Here is a 17,773-nt window from a genome sequence, read left to right as displayed (position 1 = left end):
CATTCTCCTGATACAGAAAACAGTAACTTGTATTCTAAAAATTTTACCTGGGCCACTGAGATGTTAAATGACTTGCCTTGTATATTGAAATTCCCAACCCCCAAAATGGTCCTTTAATGCCTTTTTTCCCATTAAATATGAAAACCAACCGAATTTATTATTGAAAATTATGTAATTTTTTACAAAGCCCCCCCCTTTTTTACTCTAGTATGTCAGATTTATCAACAGCATTGAAAGGATCATAAGATTATAAACTTACTTGAAGATCAGAGAGCATACTCAAAAGACTTCGTAATAAGCTCCTGTCCACAGCTTCACCATTTCTCTCTCGTTCAATTAGCAGAAGAATTCCATCAATAGTCTTACTTTGAACCAGTTTATCACTAATAACGTGGTTTCTAAATAGTTCTAATCCCATGTCCCTGTACAAATAATAAAGAATAAAGTTAGAACTCGGTGGTCAGTAAATATGGTTAGTTTTACTATTATAGAATTAGCAGCAAAAAAGTTAATTCTCTAAGTGCATCAAAATGTCAAAAATATCCCTTTACCAATTTAATACACCTAAAGTTTCTTTAAATGACATATCTTGCCTTTTCAGGATGATTACATATTTTATCCCTTCACCCACAAAAATTGCAAACAAATATATAACATTTGGTTTCCTGCCTCTGATAGAATGTCTGCTATGCCTGGATTGTTCTCTCATCTCAGGCTCAATTCACAGGCTCCCTCTTAGAAATACTTTCCTGATTACTAATCATTGGTGTATTCCCTTCCCTCCAAATTTATTTTGTATATGTGTATGTTTCCTCGTCTCTTCCTCAACACTCTTAAAAGGTAAACAGGGATAGTTTCATTTTTTTCTTTGTAAACACCCAATGTTTTGTACATCATTTGAGAATATTAGTTAATTCCTAGAACAGAAATAAGATTGTATTGTACTTCTTTAAAGCAACATGGCAAGCTTATTTTCAAATGTCAAGTCATAAAGCCCCACTTCTGGTCTAACATGTACAAATTTTTAACTACACCGTATCAAATGTAAACCTGCACCATAAATGTAGCTCACCTAAATTCAGGGCTTCAAACTATTTTTAGTAGGTGACCGGCTATGAATTTTATGGGCCTTGGAATCTAGTACTTTTTGTCTTTGGTTTACTACTTCCATCTACTCACTGTATTTCCTTTTCTTCACCAGATTTCTTTTTCTACTTCTGCTTCTCTACAAAACTTTTCAAAGTCTCATTTTTTTCTGCTATTTTGATCAAAATTTTATTCCTTATGTAACAGATACATACCCATAATTTATTCAGTTTTGTGAAAACATTCTTTAACTGCATATTTATCTATATATGTATACTTACTGTGACAGATCCATGATTTCATCAGTGTGGGTACTCCCTCCACCAATGTAGATTGCAACCCTTCCAATGCCTTCTCATCCTGTGATTCTTATCCATGTCTTTCCATAAATCTTCCACAGAGGACCTACTCAACATGTTGGAGGCCTTTTTTCTTATTCTTTTTAACGGCCCAAAGGTATCAAAACACCCAACTGTTGATCTGTATGTTTTTTATATTGCTTATCACCCATGCAATTTATCGATAACATACTGAAGCCTAGATGTGGCAGTATGGTGCAGCGGGCTTGTGCCACTGATATTGAAGTCAGAAGATCCTATTTAAATTCCAGCTCTACTTCTCACTACCTGTGTGATCTTGGGCAAATCACTTAACACCTTTTCCTCATCTTCAAGATGAAGGAGTTGGGCCAGATGACTTCTCAGCTTTTCATAAGCTGTAAATTCCGTATTTTTGCTCACCATACATTTCCACTATCCTTTTAATGTAATTTTGATTCTTCTATGCATATCACATTCCATTAGTGATATGGAATCGGGGAGAACACTACTACTTTTAAATTTAGCTTTTTTGGGCACTTAATTTGGGTCTATAGAAAGCACTACAGTTTTTCAAGTCTAATCCAGTCCAGTTTCCTCCTAAACAATTCTAGCCTCAATTGTCATTTGTATTGCTTGTTAACAGGGTGCCAAATCAGCAGCATATCATAGCATGGACAATGTTAATTTATCATCAATTTTATTCTCTAAGACAACCATATTTCTTTCCCTAGAATAGTAGCCAGCAGAACCTTGCATAAAGCAGACACTTAGCATTTACTGAATTGAATCACCTAAAGGAGAACTTCTATTCCAGGGCTTGATGTACTTTGTACGTCATATGAACTGGAAAATTTGGAAAATCTTGCTATCAACAGGGAGCCTTTTGAGGATATCTTCCAAGATACTTGCAAATATGTCAGGTTGACATATACTTGTTTTGCATTTAATTCTTGTTCCTCTGTTTTCATAAAAGATAACCTATTATAATTTCACAAATATTTCCCAAGGTAAAAAAAAAGCTCAGTATGTTTTCTCATACTATTTTCCATCAATGCAGTCTTGGTGATTCTTTTTTCAGTTATCTTGAAAAATCAGTCTCAGAATACTTATTCTGTGTCAGCTCTAAAGAATTCCCTCATATGTATCTGGTCAAATACTAGATGTATAATCCAAATACTGTGGTTCTACCATCATGGCTGATGAGAACATATCACCATTATAAAACTTTAACTTATGGTGAAATTTTAACTACTTGCTACTCTAATTTTAAATGTTCTAGGAATGTCTGATATTACCAGATCTAATGCCAAGCTCTTTTTTTCTATTTGACTGGTTTTTTTTAGTGTTTCATGAAGTGAAACCACTTCTTACATTTCATCATCTTCCAATATTAAGATTAGGCAAATGATTTTTTAAGAATAAGTAATACCTTTAACTGCCACATCTTTCTACTTGTCAAAGAAATATTTGTTGACTAAGGTAATTTCTGGGCTCTTTTATTATTAAACTCTGGAATTGTTGTGATTATTTACTGGCTAAATTATTTATCACCACTCTAAAATGGTGAAAGATGTCCATTATCTGGAGTTGACACTTTACATTAAAAAAAAAAATGGAGCTTCTATAATCTTATGAAATATTTTCTTCTCATTTTAAATCCTCTTCTAAAATGATATTATGATGAATACTGTTGGTTTTGAAGAGGCTGTGTGTTCATAGCTACTACATTTCTATAAAATGGTTTTTGTTTATGTTATTCAAGTACTTATCATCCAGTGCCTTCCAACCTTCTTCTTAAAATAATGAGAAACAGTAATAAGGCATTTGTTTTTTGGGTGCATGATGAGACTACTTCTTTTATTTACTGCCTTGAAGAGAACTTCTGATCTGACCTTCCATTTAGTTGTAATCTTTAATTCTTCTGGTTTCTTTTGTAGCAAATGCCAATAGGAATCTGGTTCAGTTCCTCCGGTAATGTGAAAATTTGATTGTTGGACAAAAATCACACATTAAGAGTACCAATACTGAATGTTTGTAGATGGTCTTAGATTGTGTGAATTTTAGTGCCCCTTCTGCTTCACTTTCTAGCCTCTATAGAAGTAAAGGGGCATGGATAGAAACAAGGGCCATATTGTGTTTCTGTCCATTTCATGGATTGCTGTGGCCAAAAAATCACCACCTGGTAGCCAACCTTCCGGTGATAAGCCTTTGCATACACAGCTAGGCTGGCCCTTAGAAAACAGACACACAGTTTGTTACTAGGTCTGCAAATATAGACACCCACACACACCCTCTCATGCTACTTTGTTTTTGTGTGAAGCCAGTTCAAATGTTATTCAATGAATCTATCATCATCACCATCACACCACCACCATCCTAATAAGAAAAATAAAGAATCTGGAATCAAGGAGACTTCTATTTGAATCTAGGGCATTGCCATCTGCTACCTATGTGACTTCGGAAATGTCCTTTATTATATCCCTGAGCCACAGCACCCGTTATCTGTAAAATGAGGAGACCGGATAAGATGATCTCTAAGAGCCCATCTAGTTGTAAATCTCATCACCATAAGAAAAGGCATTACTTTTCATTTATTTTTTTAATGTAAGAAACCTGACTAATATCTGAATATTTTCCGAGATAGCTATATACTAAAACATTTTAACATACATTTAACATTTATACATTTCTATAATCACAAATTATCAAAGCCATTTTATACTTTTCTTCAGTTAAACAGAATATTTTCATGTGAATTAAAAATGCTAAATTGTAAATCATTTTGCTAAGAATCTCTCAAGATTTCATCATAGTTAAAATTTAGTGGAAAAATACTGTCACGAACAGTTGCTCACACAGATACTTTCTGAGCTAGGTTTTGATACTTTTTAAAACACTTCAGAAGTAGAATAATCATTAACAACTATACTGAAAATTTGTTTAAATTTTATTACTCAAGTCTCAGGCTTACATATTTCTTTTTTTACCTTTTAGTAAAGATTGTTTTAATCTGTCTTATTTCAGTGAAAATTAATCTTTAAAAAAAAAAGCTTAACCTTCCATTTTGCATTTTATTTTACACTTTAAAAAAGCAAAATCCAGCAAATTACAAGTTTCTTAGATTCTAATAGGCAATACTGGCAGAGTGAGAGGAAAGTAAACTGATCTTCAAAAGGCTGATTATATTCATGGTTTCTTATTTTTCATTTGATGATACAAGTCAGATTATCTCCACCCCCACTCCACTCAAGTCATAGAGAAATGCCTCATTTATCTGTCCAACTTCTGGCAAATTAAACCATCTAGAAGATAGCCATAAACTGGAAAAAAAGAGTAGATATGACTGAACATTAAGGAAATGAACTGTCATAACAATACTGACACTGGATAATGAAATCCAGCTTTCTCCTTTCAGAGGAGAGATGGAGTATAAAAGCACATAAAATATGGTAGATAAAAGGTTCATTCTGAGGTGGAGAGGATCATTAAGGGTATGACTATGACATTTAAACAGCTATCATAAAGCTCATGCATTCTTCTTAGGCCTAATAATGCTTACTCAAGTTTCATGTATACAATTTATATTACTGGCAAAGGAAAACTGGTCATCTATTTGACTATGACAACCTATGTTGCTTCAGGGCTTCTCTAGATCAGAAGTAATGGAAAGTGGCAGCAGAGGTGGGGAAGAGGGGAAAAAATCATTCCTATTGAGAGCAGTAAGCAATGTCAGGTGACCTAGTCAAGAAAAAAAAATCAATCATCACCTGCTTTAAAAAAAAAAAAAAAGAAAAAAGGAAAAAAGACAGTTCTTAATACCTTTAATCAATCAAGGAAAATTAAATTATATTTAGTGTACTGCTTAACAAAGCAGGAAATATTTTTATAAATATTTTCATGACATAAATGATTAGAATAAAAAAATTTCCAATGGTTACAGGATTATGGTGACCTATAAATTTTTAAAAATCATGTATTTTAAATACTTCATTTCCCAGGGAAGGCTAAAAAAACAAGGTATAAAAAAATCAATTCCTTTGAGCTTAAAAATCTTGGGCAGAAAGACAATAAATTTGTTTCCTCAAGTATTAATACAACATAGTGATTTCATGTACAATATCATATTTCTAAAACAATGTTCTTTGTTAGGAATGTATATAAGCACTTTTTTTGCAGATAATTTTAAACTGATGTAATGATTTTAAATTTCAATAAAAATACTGAATTTTAGTTTCTTAAGTTTTTCTTTTTTTTTTTTTTTTAATATATTACAAGAATTTTTTGAACACCCAGACACTCTTCAAAGTTAACTCTATAATTCTGAGACTCTTGTTTTTTAGTGAAGACAAGTTAGAGACTCTAAAGTGTTCCTAGAAAATAACCATTTTTTACAGATAATTGTTAGAAAATGCACAATATATTAATCTAAAAGTACCAGCCCAGAAAGGTGAAGTGATTTTCTTGAGATCACATAAGGAATGAGTAGCAGAGACAGGATTCAAACTAAGGTACTCTGGCTTTTTACATTCTGTTAAAGAATAATACTGAATCCAACCAGATTTAAATTTGGCACCTAATGCTAAATATATCTTTTTAAAACCAATCCCCAAAAGCTAATACATTTGAATTTACTGATTTAGGAAAATCAATTTTTCCTTCACCATTTTTAAACCTTGTTATTATAAAAGTTAACATAAGGTAGCAAGTATCAAAAATTTATTAAGTTAAACTGTAGATATCAAATAAGATTAAAATGACTAAAATAGTTCAATTTTGCTAATGTAGTCCTTATTTTATATGTATATTCTGAACTGTACCTGTAAAGTCACTGGTATTGGAAAGGCCTCAATGAAGAAACCCCTTATTGATGCATAGTGGTATGTTTTCTATTTTTAGGCTTAGAGAGATCCTGGGGCACTAAGAGGTTAAGGGACTTAGGTCACAAAGTGTGTATCAAAAGTGGACTTGAAACGAAATACTTGAGTCTAAGTTCAATTCACTATCCACTACACTTCACATTACCTCTCTACATTTTGAGAACTTGTTCTACATAAATGGTTCAGAGAAATGAGGTTTTATTTAACATTTGGTTTTTCTGAAGGTAAAGAGAAGCAAATACAATTTTCATTACCTCTTAACATAGGCTTATGGACACAAGATCAGATCTGCACAATGCTGAGGCAGCTTTCTAATGGCTTTGTGTGGAGAAAGGCAAGGGAAAGGGATGAAGAAGATAAATCCTTGGTTATGAGCCCCAGGGAATTGGAAGCTAGAGAGAAGAGCCATTCTAACAAAGGGATATTTAGATAGCTTCTTAAATTGATAGGTTCTGGTCCAGAATACCATTCTTTTCTACTAGATTCTTAAATTTTAGTTTTTTGAAATATTACTCATCCTTTTAAATTCAGCTTAAATGTGATCTATTCCATGAGATCTTCTCTATTCTCCCTAGTCCTATGTCACACAAACTTGTCTTATACTTTTCTTGTATAACTAAGACACAAAAAGAACAAATGCTTTTAATGCATCACTTCACCTATCAGGTAAGCTCTATGACAGCAAGAATGAAATCCTGTTTAAACTCTAGTAAAGCACATAATAAGTAATTGTTGAACTTAGCAAAGAACACAGGGGGAGACTACAGCGAATGTGGGAGGTGTCCTCGATAAGAAACGCTGATGTCTTAAGATAATAGATCAGGTTACATGAGACTACTCAAGGAAATGAGGTAGATTTGGCGAGTTAGAGAACAATGTAGTTATGCACTACCTAAGATAATTATGAGTTCTCTTATTTTCTCATATCCTCTTCTCCAATTTTAAAATTTATTCAATTGCATCCAGTTACTTAAAATTTAAAATCCCACAGGTGTTATAAAAATAAAGAAGGGTAGGTGCTAGAGTTAAAACCACTTCCACAAGAAGTGGAGAAAAAAATTAAGATATGGGTCTAGGAATGAAAGTTTGGCATATTAATCAGGCAGGAAACTGATCAAAATATTTGATCTGTGTTGCAGAAGGGGAAAGTATTATTGGAATGCTGATGTCTCAGGTCGAGATCTGTTCTACTAATCTAATAGGTCCTGATAAACCACCACAATATAGTGTATATGTTTGGAGCATATATCTTCATACTTGGTGGCAGCAGTAATATTTCAGAAGGGAAGAATAAAGTTACTTGTAAACACAATGCACAATAATGTTATTAAGGAAAGAAATCTTGTAAGAGAAATCTAAAAATCTCATTTCAAGATATGAGGATATAGTTTTAAATACACACACATATATAATATGCATACATTTATGTAAATATTACATAAAAAAATATATATATATACTGTAAAACAAAGTCAGGAGGATCCTATGAACCAAGGTTTTTGGACAGTGCTAAAATGTTAGATGAACCTAGTAGAGGTATACACGTTATCAAATGGAGGGTTATAATATAACCTTTAGAGTAGGGGCTCTGAGAATTTAGTGTGTGTGTGTATGTGTGTGTGTGCGCTTATTTTTAAAAGAGAATTCTGGCTTCATATGAGAGAAAGAACACCACACTGGGAGGCAGGCAACATAAGTTTTAGTATTGGCTTTGCCGTTTAATAAATATGTGACCATTCCTAAGTCATTTAACTTCTCTGAGTTCTCATCTACTACATATAATAATGTTATAGCAATCTTATGCATATAATATTATGCAACAAAACCTACCTCAAAAGCTGCGCGTGTGTGTGTGTATGCTTTCATTGTTATATAAATGAGCTATTATTGCTACTTGTATTATCAAAGTTTTTCCATGTTCTAGTTATGACTAATGATTTTTAAATTTCTACATTAAATTTCAAGGTTTTACTTTTTTTCTATATTTAAAAGTATAACCTGACATAATTCTTGGAAACTCTTTTATCATGAGAAATAGTCTGCTTCTCCAAGGACATCAAAAATATTTTACTCCAACTTTATGATAAAAAGACAGATACTCTATTAACTGGGGCATTCTTTATCTGATTTTATACATAGTACTATCATCTTAATTATATGAATGTTAATCCCTGAAAAAAACAATTAAAATTATCTTCTACATCCTTTGATATTTTTCTTTTGTGACAAATTATTTTCAGATTTGATATGAGGCTCTGCTAATTGTTAATTTCAGTATTCTACTTTATTTTTTAAGTTGACAGTCTTTCAGTTGTATAGTCATTTTAATATAGCTATAAGTTTGTAATCTCTTTTCAGTGACAGACTGAATGTTAATATTTTCTTACAGTTTTGCCTTTTTGTACTGATGTGTACATCCGCCTAGTTTTTTCATTAAACTTTTGAATGCAAAGCATTTCTATTTCTTTGAAAACACAACGTGCCTTATCAATTCTTTTCCCAATCTTTCATAGGAAATCAACAGGCCCATGTATTCTGCACAAAAGGTGTTACTGTGGTGCTTATGATGCGTTTACCGCACTCCTGGACTACTCACTGTGCTCTGGCCAGTCCTACCTGTATTCTATTCAAGAGGCCAGAGGCACATGCTACTCAATGTCTACACACCATGGGGTAGATCTGGGTAAGTAGAAGTGGTCACTGGCATAAAGGATTTCTCCCCAAAGCCTGTTGAGGTAAATCCAATCCTGTTCTGGACCTCTGGTTCCTGGAAGAGGATATACATGTTTCCAGAGAAGATAGATAATGGATACATTAAAAAATTTTGAAAAATGTTTTGAAAATTAAACATGAATTAAAAAAAAAAAAAAAAAAAAAAAAAAAAAAAAAAAAAGCTCTTTATATCTTTAGCTTGGCCCTGTGATTTCAATGGTAGAGGGGACTCCTGGTGTGGAAACTTCCTCCACCAATGCAGATAGGCAACTCATCTGTCACAAAATGTTGCCTTGGGCAATGAAATTTAAATGACTTGCCCATGGTCACACAATTATTAGTGTCAAAAGGCAGAACTTGAACCCAGGTCTTCCTGACTCCAAGGCCAGTCTCACTACACTACAATGTCTTATACTTTAGAAGTCAAAAGAAGCTTTGCTTTTATATCATGATAAAACCTAAAAACTAGATATACAAGCTACCAAAAATAACTACTTGGGAAAACAAAATTTTAACAAGTTTATACTTTTAGTAGATTTACTTACACCACAGAAATTTAAAAAGATACCTACCATATAGAAGGAAGCATTGAATTCTGAAGTACATAAGTGCGATCCAAAAACAAGAAAATACTTCTAATCATGATCTATAAAGTAAAAACAAACACCAATTTTTATTTTCCTAATACATACATTTAATTTTTATTACTAATAACATTAACCATCCCAAGTTTTATATATATGCATATATGTATGTATGTACATTTCTTTCTTAATGCTAATGAATGGGGCCCTAAGTAATTCACATTTTTTTAAACTGGCCATTTTCTGACAGATATGATAAATTTTTCCCAGGGAAAATGCTACAAGCTTCTTTCCTCTCCCTGCTTCCTTTATGCTCATATATATGTAGTATAGTTTTTTCCAACAGTTAATACACTGAGGACAGCTAGGTGGCAGAGTGGATAGAGAACCAGCCCTGAAGTCAGGAAGACCTGAGTTCAAATGTGGCTTCAGACAACAAACACTTCCTAGGTGTATGACCTTGGACAAGTCACTTAATCCCAATTGCCTCAGCAAAAAACAATAAAATAAAATTAAAAACAGTTAATACACTACAGTGAATAGGGCATTACTTATAGACAGCAAGATTTTAACTCCTATAATTGAGTGGAGCAAGAAGATTTATGTGGGCTATGTATATTTATACATACACACACATATAAATGCAACCCACTCACCTCAATCAAAACAATGCTAACAAAACAAAAAAAGACAACACTATTTAGGAAGACAAGACTTTCCCTTTCTCTATCACTCCAAAAATACATAAAAACAAACTACAAAATATATGTATGTATAGAATGAAGTTAATAATGCCTTATTATTTGTACATGGTACTCAGAAATGAACCAGATCTATGTATAATTTCAAGAGCAAAAAACCATTATAAACTATTATCTCAGTCTGACTCCCAACTTAATTGATTTGGGAACCAAGTTAACAAAAGCTCAGTACTATTAAAAAATGACAGTTCAAACAATTAACACAAGGATGTAGTACATTGGATAGTCTCTATCTAATAACAGCTACTGTTTTCCTTAAAAATACCACACATTTTTGCATCTAAATTGGCTTTTAAAATTATTTATAGTTAAAACTGCTGATTTCATCTTTCATATACAATTAAATTAAGCCTACTTCATTTATAAATAGTTTCTTCATACAGAGCTCTTATAAAAGTTAACATATGGTTTTATGTTACAATTTTTATTTTACTAGGTAATTGAGAAAAGCAATAGATTAAGTAATCTTCAAGTGAGTACAAAGGAAAAAATATTTACATTTGGATTTGGAATGAAAATTTTGTACCTAACATTTAAATATACAGTCTGAGGATTTATAGCACTTAATGTTGTTTCATTTTTTAATTTAAAGACTTTACTAAGGAGCAACAGAAATGCTGTATCATTTAGGATGAGAAATTTTACAGATCAATTTTTCTCAGCTAAAATCCATGTTGAGATTTAACAATCATCACTTCTTGACCTAATGCCAAACTGTTAGGTCTGAGTTACATCTTCTGTAAATGGCTGAAATATGTGTGATTTTTAAAAAGCGTTTCATCTTGACTGGAGTTAAGGGGAGGGGATATAATTCCACCCCAATTACTCAAATCTCCTTTGTTTTCTTTTTTGTCCCATTTCATCCCTAGTAGGAACTAGAATGGGACAAAAGATATGAATAAACAGAAACTGAAATCCAATCAGTTCTATTTCAACAAGCTTTTAACTGAAGTAGAATGTGAAAGTAGACAATATATATAATCAATTACAAAAAAAATATAATAATCTTACCATTTGTCTGCAATGATCTTGCCAGCATTTGTTTATCTTCTTTAAAAATAAAACGCTATCTAGAGAATCTGTGCAGCACCTGCTAAGGAAATTTCATTTATGCCTTAATTTCAGCGTTTCTTTTCCCCAAATATTATTTTGATAATTATCCAAGTTAAATCCAAGAGCATGTATTTTAAGCTTGAAGTTCTTATTCACCCTTACATTAACCTTTTTCTTCAGTCAATTCTAATGATACTTTGATCCTTCAATTACTTTCTTATTGCCTTTGATACTTCTGAATGTCTACTTCCAGATTCCAGTTCGGCTTCTATTCTTTCTCTCACACATTTTCAGGTGGTTTCTTCATCCAGGCTTTCCTTCTTAGGTCCCCGCCAACAGAAGACTAAAACCAAGGTACTAATAGTTTTACAAGGCTTGACCTAATGATCTTAATTTTTAGAGACACTGACACTCTAGAAATAACTAGACTTTGTCACGACAATTAACAAGAACATGGGCTATTTTTAGTATGGAAAAGATTATTGTTAGGAATACAGTGGGGAGGGCCTGAAGTTTAAAAAAAAAAAAAAAAAGGCTAAAGTCTCAACTCTAATTTTCTGACTCATGTTCAAAACAGAGGCTCTAATCTTAACATGAAATTTCATCTATGGAACAAGATGATTTTGGAATTATAAAGCTTAAACATCAATATATATATGTGTTCTGAAGCAGGCTAAGCATAATTTAAAAGAGAAGGAAATCACAGTTTAGTAAAAAGAATGGTACTTGAGTACTGACAATCTCAATTATACACTGTCAAGAAAATTCATAATAGGCTTAAGCAAAAACAACTTCATCTTCACTTTTTCAAAATCAGGGACTATTAATCCTCAGCTTCATGAACAAAGATGAGAGACTTTGCCAGACCACCAGAGGTAGGTCTAAGACATACAGAAATGTTAAGAACCTCTATTTGAGAGGGAATCATGCTTTAGGTTACTGAAGTACTATAAATTTGTGTCAGTAAAATCAACTGAACAAATAAAGAATCAATATTTAACATTAGTAAAGATAAAGATTCAAGTTCTGAAAAAAAAATTGTTAAAAACTACCAATTTTAATCATTGGAAGGTAAACTGACTTAAAAAAAGTGAAAGAGAATTTTATCTGTTGATCAACTGTCCAGATAACTCATCAGAATGAATAAATCAAGAGGTCTAGATAAAAACCTGGGAGGCTCTCCTTCAGAACCAAGTATGGGTTAGGTATGAGAGTGCAAACAGGGGGGGATGGTGGCATGTCTTATGATGGAGAGGATCTGAATTTAAAACTTCCCTTGGTATACAACATTAGCATTTCTAAAATGAACTGAAAAGAAAGTGTTGGGGTATAGGAGTATTCAACTGGAACTCTAAGGATAAGCAATTAATGTCTCTACATCGTAGAAGTCCTTAAAAGTTATATTTCTCAGAAAATTCTGTCAATATCACCTATGTAAAGCAAGGAATTCTTAATAGAGATATACTTGATATTTTTAGGATTCTTCCCTTGGAAATTAAGGTTATCAAAAGAAATATTTGCTTCTAATAACCAGGACTGTGCTGGGATCAGTACTGCAACTCTCTTCTAGTCTAATTAATTCCCTTTATGAGAATACTAATGCTATGGATAGATTCTCTAAGTTCTAACTGAATGAAGATAAATGAAAAAATAAAGCATGATTATATCTACAGCATTTTACATCCTATTACTAATGTGAAACTATTAGACAAAAAAGGCATCTGTGGAAACTATTCTGGGATGGCCTGTCTATGGCAAAACTGAACTGAATGAAGCCTTGACCATCTGGTCAAACCTTAGATTTTATAAAGCAGATTACCATAACATATATTAAAGGAAAATAAAAACATATCAGGAACTTAGGAATGTTTTACATTTTAAGGAAACAGCGCATAACTATAAATCCAATGGGCAAAAGACTGTTGCTTCTATGTTCTGGATTGAGAGAATATAGGTCATTTTTAAGAGACAGGGAATATCCCTCTATAACAACATGAAAGGGAATATCCCTCTATAACAACATGAAACTTCCGAGTTGTATGAATTCTAGGTCATACCATAATGCTTTTGTGCAGACGAACTTAAGAAATTACCTAAATTCATAATACTATAAAATTGAGATTCCATATTTGGGGATACCTAGGATATAAACATATTGAGAAAGAAATCATTCAAATAATTAACTGAAATATGCTAACAGGTACTTCTAAGGTATAATCTCATCCATGGAAATTCCTACATGTTAATACCAAAATGTGATAAAAATTTCAAGTGAAGTAAGAAAAAAAACTGAAGAATGTGGGGTGGGAAACTCCAGCATGACTAGACTTCCATAACAATACAAAGTAGCAATCATTAAAATAACTAGGTACTGTTAAAAATCAAAATATAACACAAAAGTAGATCAACACAACCAAGAGACAAGTTCTAGAAGTAAATGAATGTAGTACTGCAGGTTTCAATAAAACCAGGAACACACATCATTGAGGTAAAGACTCCCTATTCCATAGAACAGCAAGGAAAACCATAAAGCAGTTCATCAGTCAATAGTTTTAGATCAGCATCTTATTTTATATATAATGATAAGCCCCAAATCAATAAGTAATCTAAATCTAAAATGTCACATCACATATAAAGAATATACAAGTACTTTACAATCCTATGATTAGTATAAGAATTAAACAGTGTACTATTAAATATGACAGATCACATAAAAATACAAACATGGTATGGAAACACAATTTAAGGAGAAAAAAAGTTAAAATTCAAGAGTTCAATCTACAAGACTAATTTTTGCCAACTATTTCTACATTCAGTATGCCAATTTAACAAAAATATATTAGCCTTCAAATGATGAAAACTACTCTCACTGTAAAAAATTGTTACTTAAAAAAATCATCCTATTGAACAGATTTAAAATTATCCTTTTCCATAAGATAAAGAGGGTCTTGAAGATTTTTGTAAGAAAAAAAAAGGATATTCTCTGAACTGAAGGATTTGTGCTTTGACATGATCTTCACAAACCTGTCGCAGTTGCTTGTAGAGTGTTGGGGACACTTTGTAAGAACAGAGATTTTCAACAGCCTAGAAAAAAAAAAGAAATAGCTTAAAATGAAAACTATAAGTTTACTTATTTATATTTACAACATCATGAAAACAAGAAACAATGTACAAATATTACTCTTGCACATAGCAGGTGGTTAAAAAAATTTAATAAATAAAAAAGCTCATAAATTCATTATTTCTTACATTTAAACTTAGGACAATTATTGTTATCAGTTTTGCAATTATGTTATTATAAATGGATGTATATAATTTAACACAAAATTGAAAAGTCAACTGTATACCTAAAGTGCTTATATACCAGAAGAGAGATGGGTTTCCCTGACACAAACAGCTAGCATCATTCCTGAAATATCTCAAAATATCCTCCCTCCCTAAACTCAAATTTCCTGACAAAAGCAGGAGGAAACCAAGAATATTATTATTCTAGTAGTTCTCCTTCTTGTTTTGTGCACACCCTTGAACATGGATGTTAACTAGCTCTGGCTCAATTTTTTTTGTTGAAATCTGGAGCTGAGCTAGTACAATAAATGCAGGCAGGTGGGTAAATTTTGCTTACATGTGATTATCAGTGATTTTACTCTTGGGTTTACAAAAGCAATTTTAAACAATCCTGTAAGCTGAAAAAGCACAATAGTTTAGTTCCATATGAATTATAGACATCAATAATCTATTCTTTTAATCCGCATAAAACATCAATATTTAAGAAATAGAAAACTTTTTAATAGGTGAATGAGGCTTTGACAAAAGTAAAGAATCTATCTGAATATTCTCCAAGGAAATAATAATAATTAAAAAAAGTATTTTGTATAAAAGACAGCATAAACACAATCTCTACCATTATAAAATGTGTTGTATTTTCGCATGAAGAGAAACTGCCAAACTAGGCGCCAAAAGAATTCACCAGGTAAGTATAGTCTAGGGGAAAAATGCTTTTCTATTATGAGATTTTCCTTGAAGTAATATCCACTATCAAGGAGATCATAGATCCAAAGTACAAAGATGTTCACAGCAGTAGTTTTTGTAATATCTATCCATGTGTATACATGTGCATTCCTCCCCCAAAATGCCTCCAAATGGGGGGATGGTTGGCCAACAAATTACACAACTATTAAAAGTGTTGAAAATGGGGCTATGCTGATAGACCATTTTTTCTGTCAAACGAGAGAACTAGATTATTTCATATTTAAGATTTCTCACAGCTTTAAATTCATTATAAAAGATTAATCTAAAGCTTAAATATTTAAACTGTGGTTTGACAAATCCCCATATGGAGTCTCATTATCAGTAATTGTTTGATTTTTATACGTATTTTACACACCAATATCCCTTAAGTCATACAAAAATTTCTCAGGTGAAAAGGAAAAGGAAAAAGTTGAAAATCTCAATTTTCTAGTTATCTTCTTACATGTATTGATCTAAAATAATCTTATCAAGTTCTGCAAGTATATGCCTCAACACATTATACATTGCCCTTTTATTAGTCAGCAAAAATATCCCATTAAATCCACCAAAGTCTATGGAACTTCCCCTTCTATAGATCATTAATGAATTCTATAGAATTATTACATAATGTATTCCTTACAAAACACATGCAGAGCATTCATTATTGGCATAAACTGAAGGTAGGGACATAGCCTCTTTGCAGTTTCTTTTTCAAAAAGCACTGATGAGGGGCAGCTAGGTGGCGCAGTGGTAGAGTATCAGCCCTTAGAGGACCCGAGTTCAAATTTAACCTCAGACATTTAACATTGCCTAGCTATGTGACCCTGGGCAAGTCACTTAACCCCAATTGCCTCAAGGGGGAAAAACTGATGAGGTAATATAGATTAGTTAAGAATATACCTTAAAGAAATGACTATCCATCATTTAAGTTGTAATAAATATATCTTTTTAATTCCAAAAGATTTCTAATTCCTCCCCCCAAGCAAAGTTCTCCACAGTAAATATCTGATTTACAATGAAATTACATTGAATCTATGAACAATTTGGGGACAATCTTTGTGATAAATGGGGAAAAACATCAACCTGCAATGTTAACATTATTAGACTGGAAATAGCTTTTAAGGCTCATGAAATAGGAGAGACATACATGATTTCTGGACTGTTCATGCAAATATTTAACATGTATTGTTAGGCAATTATGATTTAGATTCTATTTCTTGTATCACTTATTTAGCACTTACTGAATTATTAGCAATCTTTTCATGCATATACTTTAAACTACTTTATAGATAGTGTCTTGAACATAACTTGCACTCAAATACAGATTCATTTGCTCCAACTCTATGTTTAGAAATAAAATTCCCTCATGATGTAGAAAATGATTATAATGAATTTAGTGGAATATGCTCTTTGGATAAGCAATGGTATTATTCCTAGGCACTTATAAGAATGAAGTCATTCCAATAAAAGTATCAGATAAATCCAGAAATTGGAATGAGGTTGGATAAACAAAGAAGCAGCAGAATATAAAAGATAGCATCAGAGATATATTATTGGAAAAGACATTAGATGTGCAAAGAGACAACTAATGGACAATCTGATGTTCCACTTACAGCTATACAATGTCAAGAGAAGTAGAGGAAGTGGATCAAATAGGATGTTGGATGGATTCTCTATGGAGTAGTTATAATACATGTAAGTCAGGATGAGAGAACATGAATAGATTACTATGGAAGTGCCTATATTAGAGACCACAGATCCATAACATGTTATTTGCCTTTATGTTAGCGTAACACTTCCTAATACTGTTAGCCCTAGTTTGTGACAACTTGGTTTTTCTTGCCTTACAAAACACTAACATGAATTCTCATTTCCCTTTTATTCCATTCAAATCAATCTCAAAGAAATTCCCTTATCTACTAAGACTAGCATTATCTCTTTGGACGACATTTTGTCACTGGACAAAAAATAACCCTCTCATTCTTCCAAATAAGATATTTAAAGATGTTTGGCATCTGAAAAAAATAAGGTTAGAGAGCTACACTGCATTCATAAATTAGGGTGCATTAATACCTCAAAATTATGTAAATTATCTATGTGCCAGTACTTGAGTCAAAAGACAAAAGAAAGGATCAACTTTAAGAGAGCTTGTGTTGAGTAGGGGATTTGGGGTGGGAGGAGAGAACTGAGGAGAGGGAAAGTATGAGAAGAAAAAAAGAACTCATCATCATAGAACTCTGGTTACCCTACTTACAATCCTAAGTAAAATAAATTTTACAAGATCTTACCTTTCTGGCTTCTACATCTCCTATGAATCAACTGATACTTTTTTATACTTAAAGGCTAATATAAACTCACAATGAAGTATAATA

General features: G+C 32.2%; 1 protein-coding gene across 1 annotated transcript in view; it reads right to left on the bottom strand.

Annotated features, from left to right (window-relative positions):
* CUL4A (cullin 4A) overlaps window positions 1-17,773 on the bottom strand; it is a 60,672-nt gene that overhangs the window by 29,610 nt on the left and 13,289 nt on the right. Inside the window, exons 3-6 of the mRNA XM_023500481.2 lie at window positions 14,374-14,477; window positions 11,352-11,421; window positions 9,568-9,641; window positions 260-422 (exon numbers count right to left, since the gene is read on the bottom strand). Coding sequence (XP_023356249.1) covers window positions 260-422; window positions 9,568-9,641; window positions 11,352-11,421; window positions 14,374-14,477 — 411 coding nt within the window. The remainder of the gene's footprint in view (window positions 1-259; window positions 423-9,567; window positions 9,642-11,351; window positions 11,422-14,373; window positions 14,478-17,773) is intronic.

Source organism: Sarcophilus harrisii, chromosome 3 (genome assembly GCF_902635505.1).
Source record: "Sarcophilus harrisii chromosome 3, mSarHar1.11, whole genome shotgun sequence".
Classification (NCBI taxonomy): domain Eukaryota; kingdom Metazoa; phylum Chordata; class Mammalia; order Dasyuromorphia; family Dasyuridae; genus Sarcophilus; species Sarcophilus harrisii.
Note: the sequence above shows the minus strand (reverse complement) of the source record. Positions and strands in the feature narration are given on the sequence as shown.